Consider the following 24,728-nt stretch of genomic DNA (forward strand, 5'->3'; position numbering starts at 1 on the left):
TCACCAATTAAATCTGACAACTGTATCATATAGTAGTTTCTAAATGCTCTTTTTTTTCAAGCAGCTAGGACAAGTGTGCATGCAGTTATAAGCGTGCGTTTTAGTACGCTGACTGTTTCTATAGCAACCGGCGTGACGACTTTGTCCGGTCTAGTCCTCCTTTCACTAATTGTGCTCACCTGTTCCTCATGTTCTCTGCTCCCTTTATATTGTGCTACCTTCCCTCATGTCTTTGCTGGTTCGTTGCATTTGTGTGTGTTTGTTTGTCTGTGCAAGCTTCTAGCCCAGTGTCTAGTCAGTTCTAGATTTTGTGTCTCCTGTTTTTCTAGCTTTGGATTTATTTTCAGTTTTTTCTTTGTTCCTGAGTTTTTGAGTCTAGTGTAGTTTCTGTCTTTATTTTGCTCATTTTCTCCAGGTTTTATTTTGGCATTTCTCTTTAGCCTTATTGTTTAGTTTTCTTGGTTTTGATAGCTTACCTTTTTATTTTTATTTTTCCTGTTTTCCTCTTATTTCTCAGTTCAGTGTTTTTATAGAGATTGGTTTTGTTTCTATTTTTCCTAGTTTTCTAGCTCCAGTTATTATTTTAGTTTTTGTTTAATTTAGTCTTAGTTCTTAGTTTGTCTGTTGTTTCTTGTTGTCTTGTCTAGTGTGTGTGTCCTGTGTTTTCTGTCCTAAGTTTTTCCCTGGCCGCTGTCTCCACTGCCTGTCAGCCAAGAAAGGAGCTGATTCTGTGAGACCATCAAGCCTCAGGTTCCTGCCTGGATTGGTCCACCATCGCCCTGCCTGGTGTTGCCTCACGAGCTGTCGTGAAGTTCATTGGCTGCCTGTCCTTGTTGATTCACTCTGCATCTGGGTCCTCCACTTCCTGATCCTTGACATTAAGAGCACCTGAGATGTGTAGGGTATGTTTAAAGTTGAGAGATTTTACGTGGGACATTAATTTGCCAGTCTGTGTTATGTTAAAATGCAGATATTGAATTTGAGTCATTCCTGTTATACAATGACTATTCTGTCTTTATGATTTGATTTACTTACTCATATTTTCAGTCATAGCTTATATTTATAAGAAATTGCTTAAATTATATATTTGGACTTTATCACTTAAAACGGTATAATATACATAAAAAATACTATTTTGTATTTTACACACCTTTTTATTGGTATTTTCATTTAATTGTATCATGTCCTCAGTGCAAAGTAATTAACTTCCACAAGAACTATAAAACATGTAAGGGTCCACCCAGCCGGTTGTTATCGCAGAATAAACCCCTTCAGAGCGATCAGGACCCCGAGGCGAAGCGGAGCGTCACTCTGAAGGGGTTTATTCTGAGATAACAACCGGCTGGGTGGACATTATCCCGCTTATTACACGCCTACTAGTCTCAAATAAATTACACACTAAATATTGTCTTGAGATTAAATATTTTATTAGCTCTAACGCAAAGCTTCCGCGAAGAAAAACAGCTCCAACCTGCTTTAAGCCTTTATCTATGGCTCCGATGGGTTAATAGAGCCTTCTGATTCGAATCGATGCGTTTGTGTCAGAAAAATATCCATATTTAAAACTTTATAAAGGAAACCCGCCTTGAAGTCTTCCATTGTAACCCACGGCTGTTTAAGCCACAAGATGGCGCCAGCGTTAAGCACAGAAGTAGAACCGGTCAAGATAACTCGCAGTACCCGGATGAGCGGTGTGTGTTATCTGGGAATAACATACCGCTGGAATGCGCGCTTGACCAATCAGAATCAAGTATTTCACAGAGCCGTGTAATAAGAAAACCTCATAATATTTTATATTATATTATAGACTAGGCTAGACTGCCTTTAATCATACATTTAAATCACGTGAAACTATTTTATTATTTATTTTTTATTTGTGTTTTTTTTACAATTTTCTTCATTTGCCGTGTCCCTGTAGTCATCTTCCACCCTGTTGTGTACTTTCTCGACTTCTAAAAAAAGATCACAATTCTATTGAGACCATTTTCAGGAAATGACAATTTATTTTTCCCGCTGGAATTCATCTGTACCAACTGAAGTAAGCTTCAACTCTCACTCTTGTTTTAATTTTAATTTTAATGTTATGTTATCCTGCTTGTCCCACTCTTAAAGTCCCATCTATGACATGAAGAATGTTTGTCTGATCAAAACAATGTAAAAAACATATCTGATATAGTTATAAAAGTTCTGTTCATCTGTTTAAGGAATCACTCAAGGTCAGGTCTTTTCACACACAACCATTTCTAGGGTTTACAAAGAATGGTGTGAAAAGGGAAGAGCATCCAGTCTGCAGCAGTCCTGTGGGAGAAAATGCCTTGTTGGTGCTCGAGGTCAGAGGAGAATGGGCCGACTGATTCAAGCTGATAGAAGAGCAACTTTGACTGAAATAACCACTCGTTACAACCGAGGTATGCAGCAAAGCATTTGTGAAGCCACAACACACACACAACCTTGAGGCGGATGGGCTACACCAGCAGAAGATCCCACCGGGGACCACTCATCTCCACTACAAATAGGAAAAAGAGGCGACAATTTGCACGAGCTCACCAAAATTGGACAGTTGAAGCCTGGAGAAATGTTGCCTGGTCTGATGAGTCTCGATTTCTGTTGAGACATTCAGATGGTAGAGTCAGAATTTGGCGTAAACAGAATGAGAACATGGATCCATCATGCCTTGTTCCCACTGTGCAGCCTGGTGGTGGTGGTGTAATGGTGTGGGGGATGTTTTCTTGGCACACTTTAGGCCCCTTAGTGCCAATTGGGCATCGTTTAAATGCCACGGCCTACCTGAGCATTGTTTCTGACCATGTCCATCCCTTTATGACCACCATGTGCCCATCCTCTGATGGCTACTTCCAGCAGGATTATGCACCATGTCACAAAGCTCGAATCATTTCAAATTGGTTTCTTGAGCATGACAATGAGTTGACTGTACTAAAATGGCCGCCACAGTCCCCAGATCTCAACCCAATAGAGCATCTTTGGGATGTGGTGGAACGGGAGCTTCGTGTCCTGGATGTGCATCCCACAAATCTCCATCAACTGCAAGATGCTCTCCTATCAATATGGGCCTTATTTTGAGCCTTATGTCTTATTTTGGGAGGTGAGGAACATTAACACCATTTCCAGGATATGTTATAGCATATTTTTGTGTTATTTACCATATCCGTTGGCAAAAATGGGTATAAAAATGTACCTGTTCTTAATAATCAAGACATTCTATTAATCAATAATTGTTTTGTTATTGTTTTAAGAATAAAAAAAGTACTATGATGGCATAAGGGCTAAGAAAAGCCCAAATGTTTAACATTTACATAATTTACAGCTTTTGATAACTATAGTTATGTCCATAACAGGCCAGTGTCTGAACAATTATTATTATTTGAGTCCCTGAGCTTGACCAATATGTATTCCATATAGTTAAATATGCCACTATTTTGGTAGAATGCTAAAATTATAAAAAAAAACATGTCCCTTTTTTTCTTCCAAATATTAAGAAGCCAAAATGTAACTGGATGACATAAATGACCCGTGACTGTGTTTGTTTAGCATTGAGAATGTCGTTTTAAAATTACAGTCAACTATGAAATCCATTGTAATTGGAGTTGGAGTGTGCGTGTGCGTGTGCGTGCGCGTGCGCGCGCGTGTGTGTGTGTGTGTGTGTGTGTGTTATCACTGTGCAGAAGCCTGGTCTCAGTGATCTGATGACTCGAGGAAGATTTTCAAGAGTTCAATTTGAAAAATGAAGTGAGAGTTAAGCAAGGGTTAGAGTAAATGTTATTAGATCTTAGAGCATCCTGATGCCAGATGTACAGGATCAGAAACAAGAAAGAGGAAGTACTGAAGGTCAGGTGACACGCTCAACAGGAAGACCAACGGGGTGTGACGACTCCTCAACCAAAGCCAAGGTTAGCAAAAACAAGCGTAACGTCTGCTAACACTGCACAGGGATGGAGACGTCAATGGAGGAGAGGCTGAATAAACCGCTTCATGTGGGAAAACGGCTCATTTAAAGGGATAGTTCACCCAAAAAAGAAAATTAGATGTTTATCTGCTGACCCCCAGGGCATCAACATGTCGGTGTGTGTGTGTGTTTCTTCAGGAGAACACTAATGAAGATTTTTAACTCAACCGTTGCTGTGTGTCGGTCATATAATGATGTGAATGGGGAACAATTCTATGAGAGCAAAACAAACAAACAAAAAAACATGCTTAGAGAACACACACACACACCCTGCTGCTCATGACGACACACTGATGTCTTAAGACACGAACCGATCGGTTTCTGTGAGAAAAACACAACAGTATTTGTGTTTCAGCAGATAAACATCAGGCTCATTTATGGCTGAACTATCCCTTTAATGAATAAACTAACTATCCCATTGTTTAAATCGTTTTGGATTGATCTATTTTACACAAAAATGCTGTTTTATAAGATAAGACATTCAAGATTCAGTTCACGTACTTCTCGTTCATTTATGGTCTCCACAAACACTGACTGGCGGTCGCACAACTCTGAACGAAATTCAATAGCTGTGTCCTAATTCGCATAATATCCGTCCAAAATAGTAGTCGAAATTTGAATTAGTGCGTCCCAAGTCGTAGTATGTTGAAATAAGTATGCCAAAGATACCCAGAAGGTCTACTTATATTAAAAATCCAAAGTGCAGATCCATTCACACTCTTAAAGGGCTACTTCAGCGCTGGGAAGATGAATCTGTATTTAAACTGAGTCATCAATGCAGTAGAAATGTGAAATTATTTTTGAATTTGGTGTCTTCTAGACTGAGAAAAGACAGAAAATGTATTTTTGTCCCATTGGGTTGAAAGACTACAATTCCCAGAATGCTTCGCTGCCCTGTGAGGCCATTCCCAACACCACTAACTTCATTACTGTGACTGAGTTAGAGAAGACACTACAATTAAAAACTGAACGTGTCTGTTCATAATGAGTGAGTCACCGCGCGAGTGTCACAGCCCTGAGCACTAACTGCAGGAGTGATGAGAGCTGAGGTAATTGCGACTACATTCGCGGCATACATTCACACAGGAGTTCAGTCTGGCACGCGTTTCAGTTCATGCCTTTGCAAGCTTAACTTTCATAGAAATGAATTTGAGAAGTTAAAAGACTTACATTGCTCACCATAGCTCCGTTTAAATGATCCTGTCTACAAGCTGAGCTCTCCCTGCAAGCTGAGTGTAATCGCCCATCCCCCATGCGCGGATTCAAAACATGCGGAAATAGCTCCCTCTGGTGGCTGTAGTCTTTAGCCTCTGGGCAAACATTCCTCCTATGATGCAAAAATCGTCATTTTGCATCATAGGAGGAATTTTTCCAGAAATAAAATGCATAAATCTCTTGTCTCAGGGAGATATGAAGGGGGAAAGCACAATAATTTGAATATTCTCCAGGGTTTCTACTGATACAAAGCCATATGCTAATCGCTGAAGTAACCCTTTAAGGCTAATATTACCCACAACCCATTGCGTGTTGGGCGAGGATTCGATTAGAACTACAAACATGGAGTAAGTGTTAAAAAACTACAAACATGGCAGGGACGTGCAAGACCAACGGTAAAGTAGTGTGTCTTAGATAAAGAAGTTTGAGTGATTAATATTCAGTATCTAACCATATTTCATCTGCAACAGCGTTGAGAACTTTTGTCATGATTTGGCCATTCACTTTTAAATTATGCATCATTATGCAAATTGGAAACACATGAGGAGAGTCTCTGCACGAAAGACTCACAACTGGTAGATCAACGCGCTGCTACATTTCTATCGGAAATTAAAATAACCCGTGTGCTTCCTTATGGACATTTTTGGCTTTTTCAGTTTAGTGTTTTTTTAATAACTTTGTCTGTGGTAATGCTAACTGCATAAAATGTGTCACATGTATTTAATTTTATTGGAATTTTAATATTTAACCACACTCTAAAAAATGCTGGGTTAAAAACAACCCAAGTTGGGTTGAAAATGCACCGACCCAACAATTGGGTTGTTTTAACCCAATGGTTGAGTTGTTCTTACCCAGCAATTGGGTTGTCTTAAGCAACATTTAACCCAACCACTGGGTTAAAACAACTCAATTGTTGGGTCGGTGCATTTTCAACCCAACTTGGGTTGTTTTTAACCCAGCATTTTTTAGAGTGCACCATTTCCTTTTTAAAAAACTATTTTGCACTGGGTACACAAAATACTTACACTCAGGCCCTTTTTTAACATGGACATTTTTGTCCACTTTTGACCCATGTGTAAGTTTTTTATTTATTTTGTAAAGGCCAGCTGCATACATTTTGACTCAGGTGTGTATTTTTATTTTTATCGGAATTTTACTATTTCACCGCCATTTCCTTTTAAAAATAAAATTTGCAGTAGGTACACAAAATACTTACGCTCAGGCCCTTTTGGACAAAAATGTCCCCAATTGAAACCCATTAAAACCGCTATTTTAATCCCATTTCCATTTAACTATAAAATCTATAAAATGATGCAATCTTTGTTAATAGGCTTTCATTCTGTTGGCAACGATTCAACATTTAATTGACTATTTTTTACCAGATGGAGCCATTTTTTCAGGTTTGTCGTATAAAGCAAATATTCACTTTATTCCTGTTTTCTGTTGATAACATTAGTACTCATGTTATTTTTTACCTTAATACAACTCTATGTCCAACAGCCGTCGAAGTTTCCATATCCCAAAAATATCCCGAAATGGGATAAAATGATCAGGAGAACTAGATCTGAGAGTAAAATGGTGATCATAGAAATATAAATATATATAGATTCCTCAATAGTGCCTGTGCAGATAGTCTAACGAGGGATCTATGTAAATATATCTATGATCGCGCCGGTATTTTGACCTCATTCAGCGGAAGTAATGGCGTTGGGAATACTAGATGAGATTCGTCTGATATGAGGTAAAATAACACACATACTGTTGTGTTTCTGGCAGAAAGCGATCGTTTCCTGTCTTAAGACATCAGTGTGTCGTCACGAGCCTCAGGGTTTAATATGGATTCGTATGTCTGTGTGTATTTTACTCTAGAAATACACCTCATTGACATGCATAATGAGATGGACGGTTGAGTTAAAAATCTTCATTTGTGTTCTCCTGAAGAAACATTTTTGGGTGAACTATCCCTTTAAGATGAGGAGGGACACTGTTAATTTTAACTGTGATGATAACTAATGTACTCACTCACAGAATCAGACACTATTACTATTAAAGCACATTCTCGTTATGAATTATGATACCATTTAGTTTGTTCGTCACAGCTCAAGCGAACCGACCCAGAGTTGGTTTGCGATGGGCCGAGAGCACCTCCTTCAGGCGGTTGTTTAGGTGCGGATCCAGGGGAGATTGTGCCTAAATAAACCGAACCAAAGGAGAAAACACCAGGGGCCTATTGCACAAAACTAGGATAAGGGATTAAGCCGGGATATCTTGGTGATCTTGTCATCTGTATGCAAAATTTAGTACACCGCTGTCGTGTAAACGTACCCTGAAGACACACACACACCAACAACGAGAACGAAAGATAACTGTATATTAGCGGATAAATAGAGCCATGATCACAACGATATCCCGGATTAATCCCTTATCCTAGTTTAGCGCAATAGCCCCGAGGTCCTGAAACAAACGCTCAGGTGTGAAAACATCGCCACCTCCTGGCCTGGCAGCAGAATACAGCCACTGAAACCCCAGTGAAACTACTGAATGTGATGAAATAGACTAAGCAGTTTTAACACATCGCAGCAAACGCTTTCACAATCCATGATGACCATGACTGAACAACACTCAGGAAGTCAAGACCACCCTATTCCAAGAAAACCTTCGTCTCGAGGACATTTAGTGTCCTGTACACTGCGAAAAATGCTTCTCTTACTTCAAAATGTTATTTCTATAGCACAATAAATACAACAGTAGTTGGCCATTGTGCTGTACAAGAGGATAAATACATAAATATAATAATGCAATAATACAAATTAGTTTACATCAGAAACACTCATTTGAAATCTTTCAAATAAAAATCAAACACAGTTGTAAGCCTGAGAGAAAAAGTCAGTTTTCAACTTGGATTTAAATTCAGACTCTGTGGAAACTAATCTTACTGAAAGAGGAAGACCAAAAATAGAAAAAGCACGGCCACCTCTCGTCTTCAGTCTAGATCTCGGAGCCATCACTGGGTCACTCAGTATTATTGTCTTGTTTCGAGTCCAAACATCTAAAAATTCTTAAAACTAGAAGTATTTACTAGACAAGCAAAGGTTATTGTCTTGTTTTGTGGAATAATAACTCAAAATGAAGAGAGTTTTTGATAAATAAGATAAATAATCTGCCAATGGGGTGAGAAAAATAATCTTAATTAAGATGGTACACGTATGTCGGCTGTAAACTGAAGGATGTTTTATTTTTATTTCAGACCATTATTGTGGATGTGATTTTTTATTATTATTATATTTATTATTATATTATTATCTTTTGTACCGTTTTAACTATGCTTGTTTTAAAAATTTTATTTGTCCACATGGTATTCTTTTTTCTCATGCATGTTATCACTCTTTTAATTAATTTCTATGTAAAGCACTTTGAATTGCCATTGGATATGAAATGTGCTATACAAATAAACTTGCCTTAATTCAAACAGAAAACAAGATTATTTTTCTCACCCCATTGGCAGATTATTTATCTTATTTTAAGCAAAAACTCTCTTCATTTTGAGTTATTTTTTCCCAAAACAAGACAATGATTTTGCTTGTCTAGTAAATGCTTCTTGTTTTAAGAATTTCTGGATATTTTGACTAGCCTGGATGCCAGCTGAATTTAGCCCCGCCCACAAAATTTTAGGTCGGGCAGTTCGGTCTGGCCCCGACCCATAGAGGAGTAATTATCCCCTGAACAGAAACTGACGGACCAATGAGATCATCAGGGCGGGCTTTAGCCGATGACGGACAGATGATCGACAGTAACTGACCAATGAGATCATCAGGACGGGCTTTAGACGATGACGGACAGATGATCGACAGTAACTGACCAATGAGATCATCAGGGCGGGCTTTAGCCGATGACGGACAGATGATCGACAGTAACTGACCAATGAGATCATCAGGACGGGCTTTAGCCGATGATGGACAGATGATCAACAGAAACTGACCAATGAGATCATCAGGGCGGGCTTTAGCCGATGACGGACAGATGATCAACAGAAACTGACCGATGAGATCATCAGGGCGGGCTTTAGACGATGATGGACAGATGATGAACAGAAACTGACCTATGAGATCATCAGGGCGGGCTTTAGCCGATGACGGACAGATGATCGACAGTAACTGACCAATGAGATCATCAGGACGGGCTTTAGACGATGACTGACAGATGATCAACAGAAACTGACCAATGAGATCATCAGGGCGGGCTTTAGAGGATGACGGACAGATGATCAACAGAAACTGACCAATGAGATCATCAGGGCGGGCTTTAGACAATGACGGACAGATGATCAACAGAAACTGACCAATGAGATCATCAGGGTGGGCTTTAGCCGATGATGGACAGATGATCAACAGAAACTGACCAATGAGATCATCAGGGCGGGCTTTAGACGATGACGGACAGATGATCAACAGAAACTGACCAATGAGATCATCAGGGCGGGCTTTAGCCGATGACGGACAGATGATCAACAGAAACTGACCAATGAGATCATCAGGGCGGGCTTTAGCCGATGACGGACAGATGATCAACAGAAACTGACCAATGAGATCATCAGGGCGGGCTTTAGACGATGACGGACAGATGATCGACAGAAACTGACCAATGAGATCATCAGGGCGGGCTTTAGCCGATGATGGACAGATGATCAACAGAAACTGACCAATGAGATCATCAGGGCGGGCTTTAGACGATGACGGACAGATGATCAACAGAAACTGACCAATGAGATCATCAGGGCGGGCTTTAGCCGATGATGGACAGATGATCAACAGAAACTGACCAATGAGATCATCAGGGCGGGCTTTAGCCGATGACGGACAGATGATCAACAGAAACTGACCAATGAGATCATCAGGGCGGGCTTTAGCCGATGATGGACAGATGATCGACAGAAACTGACCGATGAGATCATCAGGGCGGGCTTTAGACGATGATGGACAGATGATGAACAGAAACTGACCTATGAGATCATCAGGGCGGGCTTTAGCCGATGACGGACAGATGATCGACAGTAACTGACCAATGAGATCATCAGGACGGGCTTTAGACGATGACGGACAGATGATCGACAGTAACTGACCAATGAGATCATCAGGGCGGGCTTTAGCCGATGACGGACAGATGATCGACAGTAACTGACCAATGAGATCATCAGGGCGGGCTTTAGCCGATGACGGACAGATGATCGACAGTAACTGACCAATGAGATCATCAGGGCGGGCTTTAGCCGATGACGGACAGATGATCGACAGTAACTGACCAATGAGATCATCAGGACGGGCTTTAGCCGATGATGGACAGATGATCAACAGAAACTGACCAATGAGATCATCAGGGCGGTCTTTAGCCGATGACGGACAGATGATCAACAGAAACTGACCGATGAGATCATCAGGGCGGGCTTTAGACGATGATGGACAGATGATGAACAGAAACTGACCGATGAGATCATCAGGGCGGGCTTTAGACGATGATGGACAGATGATCAACAGAAACTGACCTATGAGATCATCAGGGCGGGCTTTAGCCGATGACGGACAGATGATCAACAGAAACTGACCAATGAGATCATCAGGGCGGGCTTTAGACGATGTTGGACAGATGATCGACAGAAACTGACCGATGAGATCATCAGGGCGGGCTTTAGACGATGACGGACAGATGATCAACAGAAACTGACCAATGAGATCATCAGGGCGGGCTTTAGCCGATGACGGACAGATGATCAACAGAAACTGACCAATGAGATCATCAGGGCGGGCTTTAGCCGATGATGGACAGATGATCGACAGAAACTGACCAATGAGATCATCAGGGCGGGCTTTAGCCAATGACGGACAGATGATCAACAGAAACTGACCAATGAGATCATCAGGGCAGGCTTTAGACGATGACTGACAGATGATCAACAGAAACTGACCAATGAGATCATCAGGGCGGGCTTTAGCCGATGACGGACAGATGATCAACAGAAACTGACCGATGAGATCATCAGGGCGGGCTTTAGAGGATGACGGACAGATGATCAACAGAAACTGACCAATGAGATCATCAGGGCGGGCTTTAGACAATGACGGACAGATGATCAACAGAAACTGACCAATGAGATCATCAGGGCGGGCTTTAGACGATGACTGACAGATGATCAACAGAAACTGACCAATGAGATCATCAGGGCGGGCTTTAGAGGATGACGGACAGATGATCAACAGAAACTGACCAATGAGATCATCAGGGCGGGCTTTAGACAATGACGGACAGATGATCAACAGAAACTGACCAATGAGATCATCAGGGTGGGCTTTAGCCGATGATGGACAGATGATCAACAGAAACTGACCAATGAGATCATCAGGGCGGGCTTTAGACGATGACGGACAGATGATCAACAGAAACTGACCAATGAGATCATCAGGGCGGGCTTTAGCCGATGAAGGACAGATGATCAACAGAAACTGACCAATGAGATCATCAGGGTGGGCTTTAGCCGATGAAGGACAGATGATCAACAGAAACTGACCAATGAGATCATCAGGGCGGGCTTTAGCCGATGAAGGACAGATGATCAACAGAAACTGACCAATGAGATCATCAGGGCGGGCTTTAGCCGATGACGGACAGATGATCAACAGAAACTGACCGATGAGATCATCAGGGCGGGCTTTAGAGGATGACGGACAGATGATCAACAGAAACTGACCAATGAGATCATCAGGGCGGGCTTTAGACAATGACGGACAGATGATCAACAGAAACTGACCAATGAGATCATCAGGGCGGGCTTTAGACGATGACTGACAGATGATCAACAGAAACTGACCAATGAGATCATCAGGGCGGGCTTTAGAGGATGACGGACAGATGATCAACAGAAACTGACCAATGAGATCATCAGGGCGGGCTTTAGACAATGACGGACAGATGATCAACAGAAACTGACCAATGAGATCATCAGGGTGGGCTTTAGCCGATGATGGACAGATGATCAACAGAAACTGACCAATGAGATCATCAGGGCGGGCTTTAGACGATGACGGACAGATGATCAACAGAAACTGACCAATGAGATCATCAGGGCGGGCTTTAGCCGATGACGGACAGATGATCAACAGAAACTGACCAATGAGATCATCAGGGCGGGCTTTAGCCGATGACGGACAGATGATCAACAGAAACTGACCAATGAGATCATCAGGGCGGGCTTTAGACGATGACGGACAGATGATCGACAGAAACTGACCAATGAGATCATCAGGGCGGGCTTTAGCCGATGATGGACAGATGATCAACAGAAACTGACCAATGAGATCATCAGGGCGGGCTTTAGACGATGACGGACAGATGATCAACAGAAACTGACCAATGAGATCATCAGGGCGGGCTTTAGCCGATGATGGACAGATGATCAACAGAAACTGACCAATGAGATCATCAGGGCGGGCTTTAGCCGATGACGGACAGATGATCAACAGAAACTGACCAATGAGATCATCAGGGCGGGCTTTAGCCGATGATGGACAGATGATCGACAGAAACTGACCAATGAGATCATCAGGACGGGCTTTAGACGATGATGGACAGATGATCGACAGAAACTGACCAATGAGATCATCAGGGCGGGCTTTAGACGATGACGGACAGATGATCAACAGAAACTGACCAATGAGATCATCAGGGCGGGCTTTAGAGGATGACGGACAGATGATCAACAGAAACTGACCAATGAGATCATCAGGGCGGGCTTTAGACGATGATGGACAGATGATCAACAGAAACTGACCAATGAGATCATCAGGGCGGGCTTTAGACGATGACGGACAGATGATCAACAGAAACTGACCAATGAGATCATCAGGGCGGGCTTTAGCCGATGATGGACAGATGATCAACAGAAACTGACCAATGAGATCATCAGGGCGGGCTTTAGACGATGACGGACAGATGATCAACAGAAACTGACCAATGAGATCATCAGGGCGGGCTTTAGCCGATGATGGACAGATGATCAACAGAAACTGACCAATGAGATCATCAGGGCGGGCTTTAGACGATGACGGACAGATGATCGACAGTAACTGACCAATGAGATCATCAGGGCGGGCTTTAGCCGATGACGGACAGATGATCAACAGAAACTGACCAATGAGATCATCAGGGCGGGCTTTAGCCGATGATGGACAGATGATCAACAGAAACTGACCAATGAGATCATCAGGGCGGGCTTTAGCCGATGACGGACGGATGATCAACAGAAACTGACCTATGAGATCATCAGGGCGGGCTTTAGACGATGACGGACAGATGATCAACAGAAACTGACCAATGAGATCATCAGGGCGGGCTTTAGACGATGACGGACAGATGATCAACAGAAACTGACCAATGAGATCATCAGGGCGGGCTTTAGCCGATGACGGACAGATGATCAACAGTAGCGTAATCATCACGTCATCAAAGGCACTTGAGTTATATTTGTTTGAATCCTAAACGGAGAGCTTGTTTGTATCTGCATCACCTTCACTATTTCTCTGTGAAATGATGATCATGTTGGGTAAGTGCTCTGTGTATCATTAAATGATTTTATTTTTTTACAACACCGGCAAAGATCATTTATTTCAGCGCGCGTGCAGACAGGGTTGCCAAGTTTTTACAACAAAACCCGCCAACTACTAGCCCTAAACAATAGCTTCTCGGGGGGTTCTCTGGGGAAAAAATGGCGTTTGGGGGTAAAATGTGTGTTATTTTAGTAAGATTGCTGCTAAAATTCGCACTCATGGGTCTATATATCACATAATAGTCGCTTCAACCCGCGGGGAAAAACGCGGACTTGGCAACCCAGTGCAGTAGAGCTCTGTTGACATTTGACAACTAACGTTATGTGTCGCTCTGCTGCTCTGATTGGTTGTCGGTCTGTCCAATCGAGGTCTTTCCTGGTTGGGTTGAAACACGCCCCATAATCACAGCCCAATGAGCATCAGACTCATATTCTGACTAGAGCTGAGGATGACCACGGCAGGCTATATTTTGACTAAAAACAAGACAAAAATACTAAGTAAGAAGAGCATTTTTTTGCAGTGTGAAGAACAGACGTATCCATTAGTTATGGTAAAGCATGCCAAAGTTAAGATTAATGCACATTCATTTCCATAAAGACACAAACCCCAGTGACCAGATACTCTTTAATTCATTGATATGTAATAAGACCGCTTTTGTACACATAAAATTATTTTAATAATACTGGTTCTGGTTCAAACTCTATTAAAAGAGAATCGGTGTAAAGTTTTCCACCTGAGTGAAGTGACAGAACTTCTGCTGTGAAACAGGAAGTGTGCCGGCAGTGACAGATATCAGACGTGTGACATACTGCCAAACTGAGCATCGTGAAGCCAAAGAACATCGAGTTAATGCCTTAACTAATGATAACACATGAGAAAAATAAACCATTTCATAAACATCATCAGGAAGGGAACAGTGAACGAGCAGTGATGGCGTGAAGAAGGAAAAATCTTCAAAAGAAAGAGTAAAAAAGTGCTGAGGATAAAGTGATTTCAAGTAACAGGAGTTCTTTAAAAAAGGGGCGGGACCAAAGGCGAGGGAGAGCGTCCTATTGGCTGACATCTTGTTGGCTCCTCCCTTTACAGCATGTGACAGGAGCTCCGTCCAATCGGCTGCGTCCGTCTGAGGATGAGAACACACAGAACTGAAGCCCTGCGATCGCAGTAACTGGACACACATACTCCTTTCACTCCCACATATAAAGCACTAATATATTTGGTTTATTAGGACCGTTATGACGTTTCATGACCGTTTCATCTTATTTCAGTTCTTAAAGGTGAAGTGTACTGTAATGCTGCAGGAGGTACGATGTGTGGAAATAATCATCCCCTCAGTGTCAGTTATCATTTACAGCTAAAAAAGTGAAAAAGACTCATTAAAGTGGAGATGCTCTCGTCTTTTCTCCTCTATTGTGCCGTATGTCGAGTGAATCGCTTCTCAAATAAGAGCACATGTGGGCGGGGCTTGATTCTGTCTGTGTGGAGTTGATTGGCTGGCTGTGGTTTGCTATTGGCTGATCTCATTTGAGTGACAGGTGGCCCCGCCCTCGTCATCAGAGAAGAGAATGAGAAAGTGGATTTTAAACCAAAAATTATTCGATTTGGAAATATTACATTTTTCTTCATGAAAAATCTTTCTTTTCTTTTTTTCTGTTGATTTTGGAGTGAAGTGTGAGCTGCACTCGTTTGTGAGGCGATCAGGAGAACTACACAGACAGACACTCATTATCCCTGAGGTCACCACAGGGTCATGGAGATCCATCTGACCTTAATCTCACAGGTGACACACACACAGACGCGCACGCACACACACACACACACACACACACAACACACACACACACACACACACACACACACACACACACACACACACACACACACACACACACACACACACACACACACAGACACGCGCACGCACTCACATACTCACACTCACTCTACACTCACATACTCACACTCACTCTACACACACACACACAGACACGGACGCACACACAGACTCACATACTCACACTCACTCTACACACACACACACAGACACGGACGCACACACAGACTCACATACTCACACTCACTCTACACACACACACGCACGCGCACACACTCACATACTCACACTCACTCTACATACACGCACACACACACACAGACACGCGCACGCACACACACTCACACTCACACTCACTCTACACACACACACACACACACACGCACAGACATGGGCAGTATTTCAATTAAATGTATTTTAAATACGTATTTAATTACTTTAGTGTATTTTGTAATTTGTATTTTGCAGGTGTGGAAAAAATAAAATGTAGTTTGTAACAAAATATTTTGAGGGAGTGTATTTGAGTATTTCAAATACTTAAATACTTAAGAAAAATCACTCACCATAGTAAATGATTTTGCCATATTTTCGGTCTGATGTTGGCAATGGCAATGTCCAGGTTAGATGCACGAAAATCACGTAACACCCTAACAGCTCTGGACCGGGTCTCTCCAAGAAGTAAACGAGTTTTGAACATAGGACAAGAACTGGCGTAGCCTGACAAGCCAGACCCACATCAAGAAGATGTTGGGTCTGGAAACCAATCCAATGCTCTCCATTGACTTTGTATTGCGTGAAGCTGCCTTCTTGTCATTTCAGACTCATTACAAAAAAACAGAACAATGTCTAAACGCTGATATGTGACAAGGTGTATACAGCAAACAAGCTAAAAAACATATAACGGTAACTACATTTTTATAAGTTATCAACCCAAAAAAATGAGTGTTTATGGAGACAAAAGTGGATACAGGCTTTCCCCTCCAGTGGGCGTAGTTCTCAGTGTAATATAACTTGTCACGCTCTGTCTCTATTGCATGTATGCACTTTTATGTCTTTAAACTAGGGGTGACCCCAAATAGTCGAAGATTCGATGCATTGATATGCGGTGCTGAATTCGACCACCTATCTCACGGTCGAATCTTCGCAGGTGTTAAGCAGGCGTGGCGCTGAGCTTCATGTCCGGTGTGCGACCCCTTTAAGGGGTCACACCATGCCTTTAAAATTCGAACACATTTAATGACTGTACACACACACACACACACACACACACTGGTGGCGGCATTCAGTGCCTGTCCGATGCGACTCAGGAAGTTGTTTAAAATCCTGCTGCGCCACAGAGCGCTATTTCAAGGTTTTATATTAAATTTATATTTACCTCAAATCGTCAATGTATACTGATTTCACCCTGTGCTACAAGATTGTGCAGCTCTTCTGTCAGAAGTCGATTCAAAATTGAGCTTGCGCGCATATAATGTGCGCGTCTGGTGTGAGATCCTGAGACACAGCGCTGATTTTCGTGTGCCTTTAGGCATAATCGTTTTTTTTTTAGGTTTCACATAGATGATTCGACTATCAGTCGACCATAGAAAGATTCGACAATTCTGATTCGAATGTGTGAATCCTTGGTCGAGGACACCCCTACTTTAAACGCTGTTTTTGGGGGGTCAACAGCTTATAAAAACTTCTGGGTTTTTGGTTCTTTTTAGCTTGTTTTCTGTACTCCTTGTCACATATCAGCTATTAGACATTGTTCGTTTTTTATTATAAGTCAGAAATAACAAGGAGGCAGCCTCACGCAATAGAAAGTCAATGGAGACGGTTGGTTTGCCCATTACATTGAATACAATGTAAGTTGCTTTGGATAAAAGCGTCTGCCAAATGCATACATGTAAATGATTAATCATATAAAAAAAGAAAACAAAGTATTTTTGTATTTTCAAAATACTAATTACTTGTATTTTATTTAAATACATTTCTCACATCAGTATTTTGTATTTTATTTTGTTACATTTCATGAGCAAGTATTTGTAATTTGTAACAAAATAGTTTTTGATGTATTTGTGCCCACCTCTGCACACGCACATGCACACTCACATACTCACACGCACGCACACACACATGGACGCGCACACACACACACACGCACACACACACTCACTCACATACTCACACTCACTCTACACACACATGCACGCACACACACACGCACGCGCACGCACGCACACGCACACACAATCTCTCTCTCTCACACACACACACACACACATAAGCCCCGTTTCCACCACAGGAACTTTACCCAGGAACCAGGAACTTTGGGTGGTACTCGGTGTGTTTAGACCGCAGGAACCAGGGTCTAAATGAAGTTCCGGGTAAATATTTCCCCCTCCAAACGGCCCTGCTCGCGAGGTAGTACTTTTTCAAAGTTCAGGAACTTTCGAGGGCGGGACTTGGGCGCTGAGCATGCTGATTGGTTGAGCTCACGCAGCATTTTAGTTCAACCGGCATTTTTAAAAGTCTTTTGCGAGGTTCATTCTGCGTTCAGCAAATATCAGTCTTGCTCTCTGTCTGATGGCACGCGTTCGTCTCAGCCATCTCACGTTCAATGTCCGTAATAGCTGATAATAATATACATTGTCATTTTAAATCTAGCTTTACAAGCTTTCTGAATATGCTGCTGAATCTGCATATTAGTGCTCTTTTCTGTCGTTGTTAATTACCTCTTTAGTAAACCTATACATAACCAGCAAAAGCAGCACAGCTTGAATCTCTTCCATACTCGTTATTCATTTTTTTTCACCATGTAAACGACCTGACCGATTACTGTTAAGTGTGTGTCCTTACATGACATGACGGCGCGCGCCGCGCTCATGTTGACAAGAGAGGAAAGCTCATTTTTCTGAGGGGTAAACTTTTTATTTCGTAAGTTATGAAGATAATGTTGGAGTAATGACACAGCGTATATTGCCCCGGGCAGTTTTTACTTTAACTGCGCCTGACAGAAGATTTTTTTCTCTGGGATGATTATTACACTTTACAACAAATAGCTATAAATAATACTGTATTAGTCCTGGTGGCCGTTAAGAGTTGCTATGGCTACAGTTAACACATTCCAGCTGCTGGAGAAAACAGCGTTGACATTTTTGGTGCGGCAGACAAACTGCATGTGACAAAATGATTGCGATTGAAAGTCATCACATGTAAACACCAGATCGGTTTAGATAACGTCTCATGTTAACTGTCCACTAAATCTTTCAATCGGTACACTTAAAAATGATTACTGTCCTTCACTGATTTGGAGGAGCAGTCGCGCGCAGTCCTACATCACCGGACTAATCTGCCTAATCTTCTCGGTACTTTAGATCGCGGTGGAAACGCAGACAGCTGCAGGTCTGGGGGGAGAAAAGTTCCTGTAAAAAAGTTCCTGGTACAAATTGTTCCGGGTAATTTTGGTGGAAATGGGGCTATACACACACACTCTCTTTCTCTCTCTCTCTCTCTCTCTCTCTCTCTCTCTCTCTCTCTCTCTCTCTCTCACACACACACACACACACACACACACACACACTCTCTTTCTCTCTCTCTCTCTCTCTCTCTCTCTCTCTCTCTCTCTCTCTCTCTCTCTCTCTCTCTCTCTCTCTCTCACACACACACACACACACTCTTTCTCTTTCTCTTTCTCTCTCTCTCTCTCTCTCTCTCTCTCTCTCTCTCTCTCTCTCTCTCTCTCTCTCTCTCTCACACACACACACACACACACACCTGAGGTTGTGCTTTAGTGATGGCCGCTCAACTCTTGGTCCAACTCTTCAGATTTTCCTGTCCGTTGAGAAGATGGAGCTGTTGACAACTGCTTCTGAAACACACACACACACACACACACACACACACAGCTGATGAGGATGCCCCTTTCCTTCGCCACACACTCACACTATCATCCTAAACATGAGCGTCTTTACGGATCAACACCAAATGAATACTGGGAAAAAATAATATAATAATAAATAAATGTGTACGATATTATTTGGGAAATATTCAGCTTCTGTCACATCGCTGTATTTTCTACTGACTGTAGTGCTGAACTGATGATTTATTTATTTACATTAAATAATATGTATTACTTTATCATTATCTCTATCATTATTATTATATATAAAGTCTTTATTAATTTTAATTACACATTTGTTATTATGTGTACATTAGTTACACATAATCAGGGCTTGACATTAACTTTTTTTGCTCACCAGCCACCGTGGCTAGTGGTTTTCCAAAGTTACGAGCCACTCAGCATTTTCACCGGCCACAATTTTGCAGTTTGAAAATTACATTGTATACGTTTAAAGTTGACTTTGACATGCTTCAGTGACTTGATTTAGAAGATTTAAAACTCTTTCAAACTTTCAAACCCCCCAAATCAAGACTACATTGTATATCAGCTGGGATGTGCAGGTGGGCGGAGGGGGGGGGGGGGGGGGGGGGGGGGTATATGATAGGCTAATAAGAGAAATATAATATTATAGGCTATGAGTTATTTTAGTTAGGATATATATATATAATTTAAAAAAACCTAAGCAAATTGCAAAAACAATAGTGAATAAAAAATAAAATAAAAATTCAGATACTATATTACATAATACATATTTATTTAACATCTGTGGCTGTTTGATTAACATTAATGACAGACAGGTATTTAATTGGACTGCTACAATATGTGAATAAATATTAGCTCATTAATAATGTCTTACCTCGAGTCTTTTCTTGGGCTCAGTGGCGCCCCCTGCCGGCCCATCTGCTCCTTCACACAGCTTACACACACGGCCGTTCCTGCTCTCACACACTCTCGAACACTTCCCACAGACGGCCTGCACACACACAGCAGCTCACGTCAGAGTGTGTGTGTGAGAGAGAGAGGGAGTGAGAGAGTTTGTGTGAGTGAGTGAGTGAGTGAGTGAGTGTGAGTGAGTGAGTGAGTGAGTGAGTGAGTGAGTGAGTGAGTGAGTGAGTGAGTGTGTGTGTGAGTGAGTGAGTGAGTGAGTGAGTGAGTGAGTGAGTGAGTGAGTGAGTGTGTATTTGTTTGTGTGTGTGTGAGTATGTATGTATGTGTGTGTGTGTGTGTGTCTCGTACCGCACTGCAGGTCTTGCAGTGATGTTTGCGTTTGGTGAAATGGAAGGTCTCACTGCATCCTTTGCATGTCTCTCGTTCCTTCTCCCGCCTCTTTGAGCTCTTCTACACACACACAAACACGCACACATGCACAAACGCACACACACACACAGGTGAACACAGGGCCATGGATCTAAGATTCGGATCTGCAATGTGGTGTGTGTGTGTGTGTGTGTGTGTGTGTGTGTGTGTGTGTGTGTGTGTGTGTGTGTGTGTGTGTGTGTGTGTGTGTGTGTGTGTATTTGTGTTAGTCTCACCCGCTCCTGATGAGCTCCGTCCGTCTCAGATGTGCCTGTGCTGTTCCACGAGCCCTGCCATCAAACACACACAAACCTCTGCCTTAGAATTAGTGTGTGTGTGTGTGTGTGTGTGTGTGTGTGTGTGTGTGGGTCAAATTAGCTTAATTTCTACAGCTCTTTATCCAGCAGTAGTGTGTGGAGCTGTACCGGTGTGTCCGGTGTGTGTTCGTCGTCGCGGCTGAAGGAGCTGTTGAAAGCCTTGAACGTCTGGCTGTTCTGCTTGTGCTTCTCGATCGTCCCCGAAATCACCTGCAAACACACACACACAGATCAGATTCTGATGACGGTTCACACACACACACACACACAGATGTTTTTGTGAAATATTGGGAAAATCCATAGGCGTAATGTTTTATATACTGTACTGCCCCTAAACCTACCCATCACTCACACACACACACACACACACACACACACACACACACACACACACACACACACACACACACACACACACACACTGCCCCTAAACCTACCCATCACAGGAAACATTCTGCATTTTTACTTTCTCATAAAAACTCCTCCTGTGTGATTTATAAGCCTTTTGTAAAGTGGGGACATGGGTAATGTCCTCATATTTCACCCTCTCCTGTAATACCTGTGTCATACCCTGGGCCGCATTAATGCACGGGCTTACCTGGGCTTAAGCCCAGGGCCCCGGGCTGGGGGAGGGCCCCGATGATGCCGGGAAATATTGTAACCGGATTTTATAATATGTTGGCTGTCCCTTTAAAATTACGCTTTATCGCGTTGAATGCACATACGGGCTTTGCAAGTCCTGCTCGAAAAATGTCAGACAAACCCTCTCACTCAATGAACCCTGCAATCAACAGTCACAGTTGGAGTTTAGAGCTCAAAAAATCAAGCCCAACCCACCGAGCCCCTTATTTTGTCTGAGCCCGGCCATGCCCGACACATTAACTGTAATTATGAGCCCGATTTAAACCCGACCATTTTTCAATACAAGGGTGTTCTGACGAGAAAGATCGGAGCGGAGCGGTGTGACCGCTCAATAATCCGCAATAATCATGAACCCTCACCGGTAAAATTATGTTTGCTCAAAAGACGTATGTGAAAACTGTTGACACTTCTGCTAGATTCCGAGACAAGCAAACTCTTGAATATCACGCGAAAATGTGCTAAAATATTCTGCCATGTAATATAGCAATATAGCCTAAGGCATACGCTGATAATATGATTTTTTTTAATGCTCAAATAAATGTGAGCACTGAACTATGTATAATATTTAAATGCATCAAATAAAATGTTGACTTCTGTCCTTATTATATAATTTAAATAAATTCATATTCTTGCATAGGGATTCAATAGAGAACAAACTTTTTTTCTTTTACTGGGTTTAATTTTTGACAGAACTGTTGCAATTATTTATTTTGACAACTAATATAGAAAGTATTTACTTTAACATTCAGTCTTTACCGTTGCAAGGTTTAGAAACAGTCCTTACAGAATAACTCAGAACTGTTGAAGAGTTAATTGATTATATAAAATTCAATAAAGATTGAATAATTTAGGCTATGTAGTTATCTGCATGTCTCATCCATGAAAGATGCAACAACGGAGAACAATCTATTGGGTTTTTGAGAACCAGAACCAAGCTGACTGAGCAAGTTAAACTTTAGCTATAATGTAAGCCCCTTGCCTGGAGGTGGGGAATAACACTAAGAAATTGTCAAATTCACTCAGTATTCCATGATCTAATTCACTAATTCACTATACTATCTAAATTACAATTAAGTACAAATTAACTGTATTTATTTGTGTTGTAGTCACTAAAACAGTCCAGTACATAGTCAAACAATTTTTTATGTTGAAATAGTAAAGATTTCTGTGCCACAGCAGAATAGTTGCTGGCCCCTGCCCGGCCACCCCCATAAAAAAAAAAATCCTGGCTCCGCCACTGTGTGACAGCAATGTCTCGTAATATAAAAGTAGTGCGCAAAATAGAAAAACAGCGCAAGATAAAGTAGAACGTCAGAACGGTGAAGGGGAAGAGGAATCACCAGCATGTAGGCTATCGGTAGGTTGTGATCGCATGTGCGTTGTGATCAGTGTTGCCACAGTTACTTTGAAAAAGTAATCTGATTACTGATTACTCCTTTAAAAAGTAACTTAGTTACTTTACAGTTTACTTGATTTTAAAAGTAACTAAGTTAGATTACAAGTTACTTTATTAGTTACATTCAGCAGTTGCCGACAACACCCCTGCCGCCTCAAAATAGAAATGACAACCGTTTTTGGCAACACACTTTATTGCATTTATGCCCGAGCCTGACGGCCCCGACTTTTTTACGCTCCTTTTTTTAGGCTTCTCCTTCGTTTTATATTTATTTTAATAATTAAAATGAACAATGAGATGTGCTGGTGGAAACGACATGAGACCATGATAGCTTGCGCCACTGTCAAGATACGGCTCGCGCAGGGTTAAAGAGTCCGTTTCTTCAGTGCAGCTGCTAGAGTTATGGCCTTTTTACAACTTGTTCCTTCATTCATTTTCTCTGACCAGGTATCTATCTGATTGCGAAATGACCAGGAGTAGGCCTAAATGCCTTCCGAGAGTCTTTCGAGACGTATTTAATTCCGATCACTCAAACAAACCAATTCAGAAGGTGCATGAAAGCATTTCAGACGAAACCGGACAAATGTAAATATATCTGGTTGTTTAAACCACATGTGTAAATTTTACTCCTGGCAAATAATAAAAAAATTAATGTGTGAGAGCGTGTTATGTTGTAGTCAGATAGATAGATATGACGGTGCTACTGCAACATCGCTGCAAATGAGTAAAGCAAGCCAACGCATATGGCCGTAAATGAAACTTTAAAATAAGTCACAAAACACAATCATCTTCAATAGGCTATAAATAATGAGACTAATGACCTTACCAGTGCTTAGGTCGCTCTCTCTCATATTGCGATCTTTTAATTTGAAATGAGCTGCTGAATAAAATGCTGGAATCTTTTGCTTTGATGTGAACTCCGTTAAATGAGCATATACCGCGGGAATTGAAGATCGGATTTATAATAATTTTGCTGAAGTGTAAGGTAGGCTATAAGACAACCTGCATGTAATTTTTTTTTTTTTTTTTAGATTGTGTAGCCCGTTTCGGTTTTTTTGAGCGCCAATAGGCTAATCTATCAGCCTGCCTCAGCTCGTCAAAAATGCCTTTGTGGTGGTATAATAACTAGCCTACTTTGTTTTTAATGTCAAAGTAGTTATATTTCGTTTCGTTTCTTTATTAAGTTCATTTAGAAAAATGTTTAGAGCAATTTTTTGTTTGTTAAATTAAAGTTTTAATTTTTTTATGTGACGACCCAGTGAGTAAACCGCATGTTTAATAGCCTATATTGTCTCTCAAACCAACTTTTGAATTGTCTTGCCTATATAAACTTTAATTTAACAAACAAAAAATTGCTCTGAACATTTTTCTAAATTAGGTTAATAAAGAAACGAAACGAAAAATAACTACTTTGACATTAAAAACAAAACTGAACTATTTTAATGGCTGCAACAATGTAAAAATAAATAAATAAAAAACAGGCTCCAGCCGAACTTGGGCTGAGAATTTTGATAAGCTGTCGGTTTTTACTAAGGAAAATGACTAAAATAGTAACGCGTTAGATTACTGGGAAAAAGTAGTCAG

The 24,728-nt window shown here is 41.5% G+C and overlaps 2 protein-coding genes across 4 annotated transcripts in view; both read right to left on the reverse strand.

Annotated features, from left to right (window-relative positions):
- Positions 1-24,728, reverse strand: part of LOC137038398 (sushi domain-containing protein 3) — a 152,493-nt gene that overhangs the window by 13,609 nt on the left and 114,156 nt on the right. The window lies entirely within an intron of this gene.
- fgd (faciogenital dysplasia) overlaps positions 14,384-24,728 on the reverse strand; it is a 72,265-nt gene continuing 61,920 nt past the window's right edge. For 2 of the 3 annotated variants that reach the window (XM_067412921.1, XM_067412923.1), the window contains 6 exons: positions 21,215-21,316; positions 21,026-21,079; positions 20,730-20,831; positions 20,350-20,466; positions 19,367-19,460; positions 14,384-14,896 (listed from right to left, as the gene is read on the reverse strand). In XM_067412921.1, the coding sequence (XP_067269022.1) occupies positions 19,380-19,460; positions 20,350-20,466; positions 20,730-20,831; positions 21,026-21,079; positions 21,215-21,316 (456 nt within the window). In that variant the 3' untranslated portion in view covers positions 14,384-14,896; positions 19,367-19,379. The remainder of the gene's footprint in view (positions 14,897-19,366; positions 19,461-20,349; positions 20,467-20,729; positions 20,832-21,025; positions 21,080-21,214; positions 21,317-24,728) is intronic. The other variant, XM_067412922.1, reaches the window with a different exon arrangement.

The sequence above is a fragment of the Pseudorasbora parva genome, chromosome 13 (genome assembly GCF_024679245.1).
Source record: "Pseudorasbora parva isolate DD20220531a chromosome 13, ASM2467924v1, whole genome shotgun sequence".
NCBI lineage: Eukaryota > Metazoa > Chordata > Actinopteri > Cypriniformes > Gobionidae > Pseudorasbora > Pseudorasbora parva.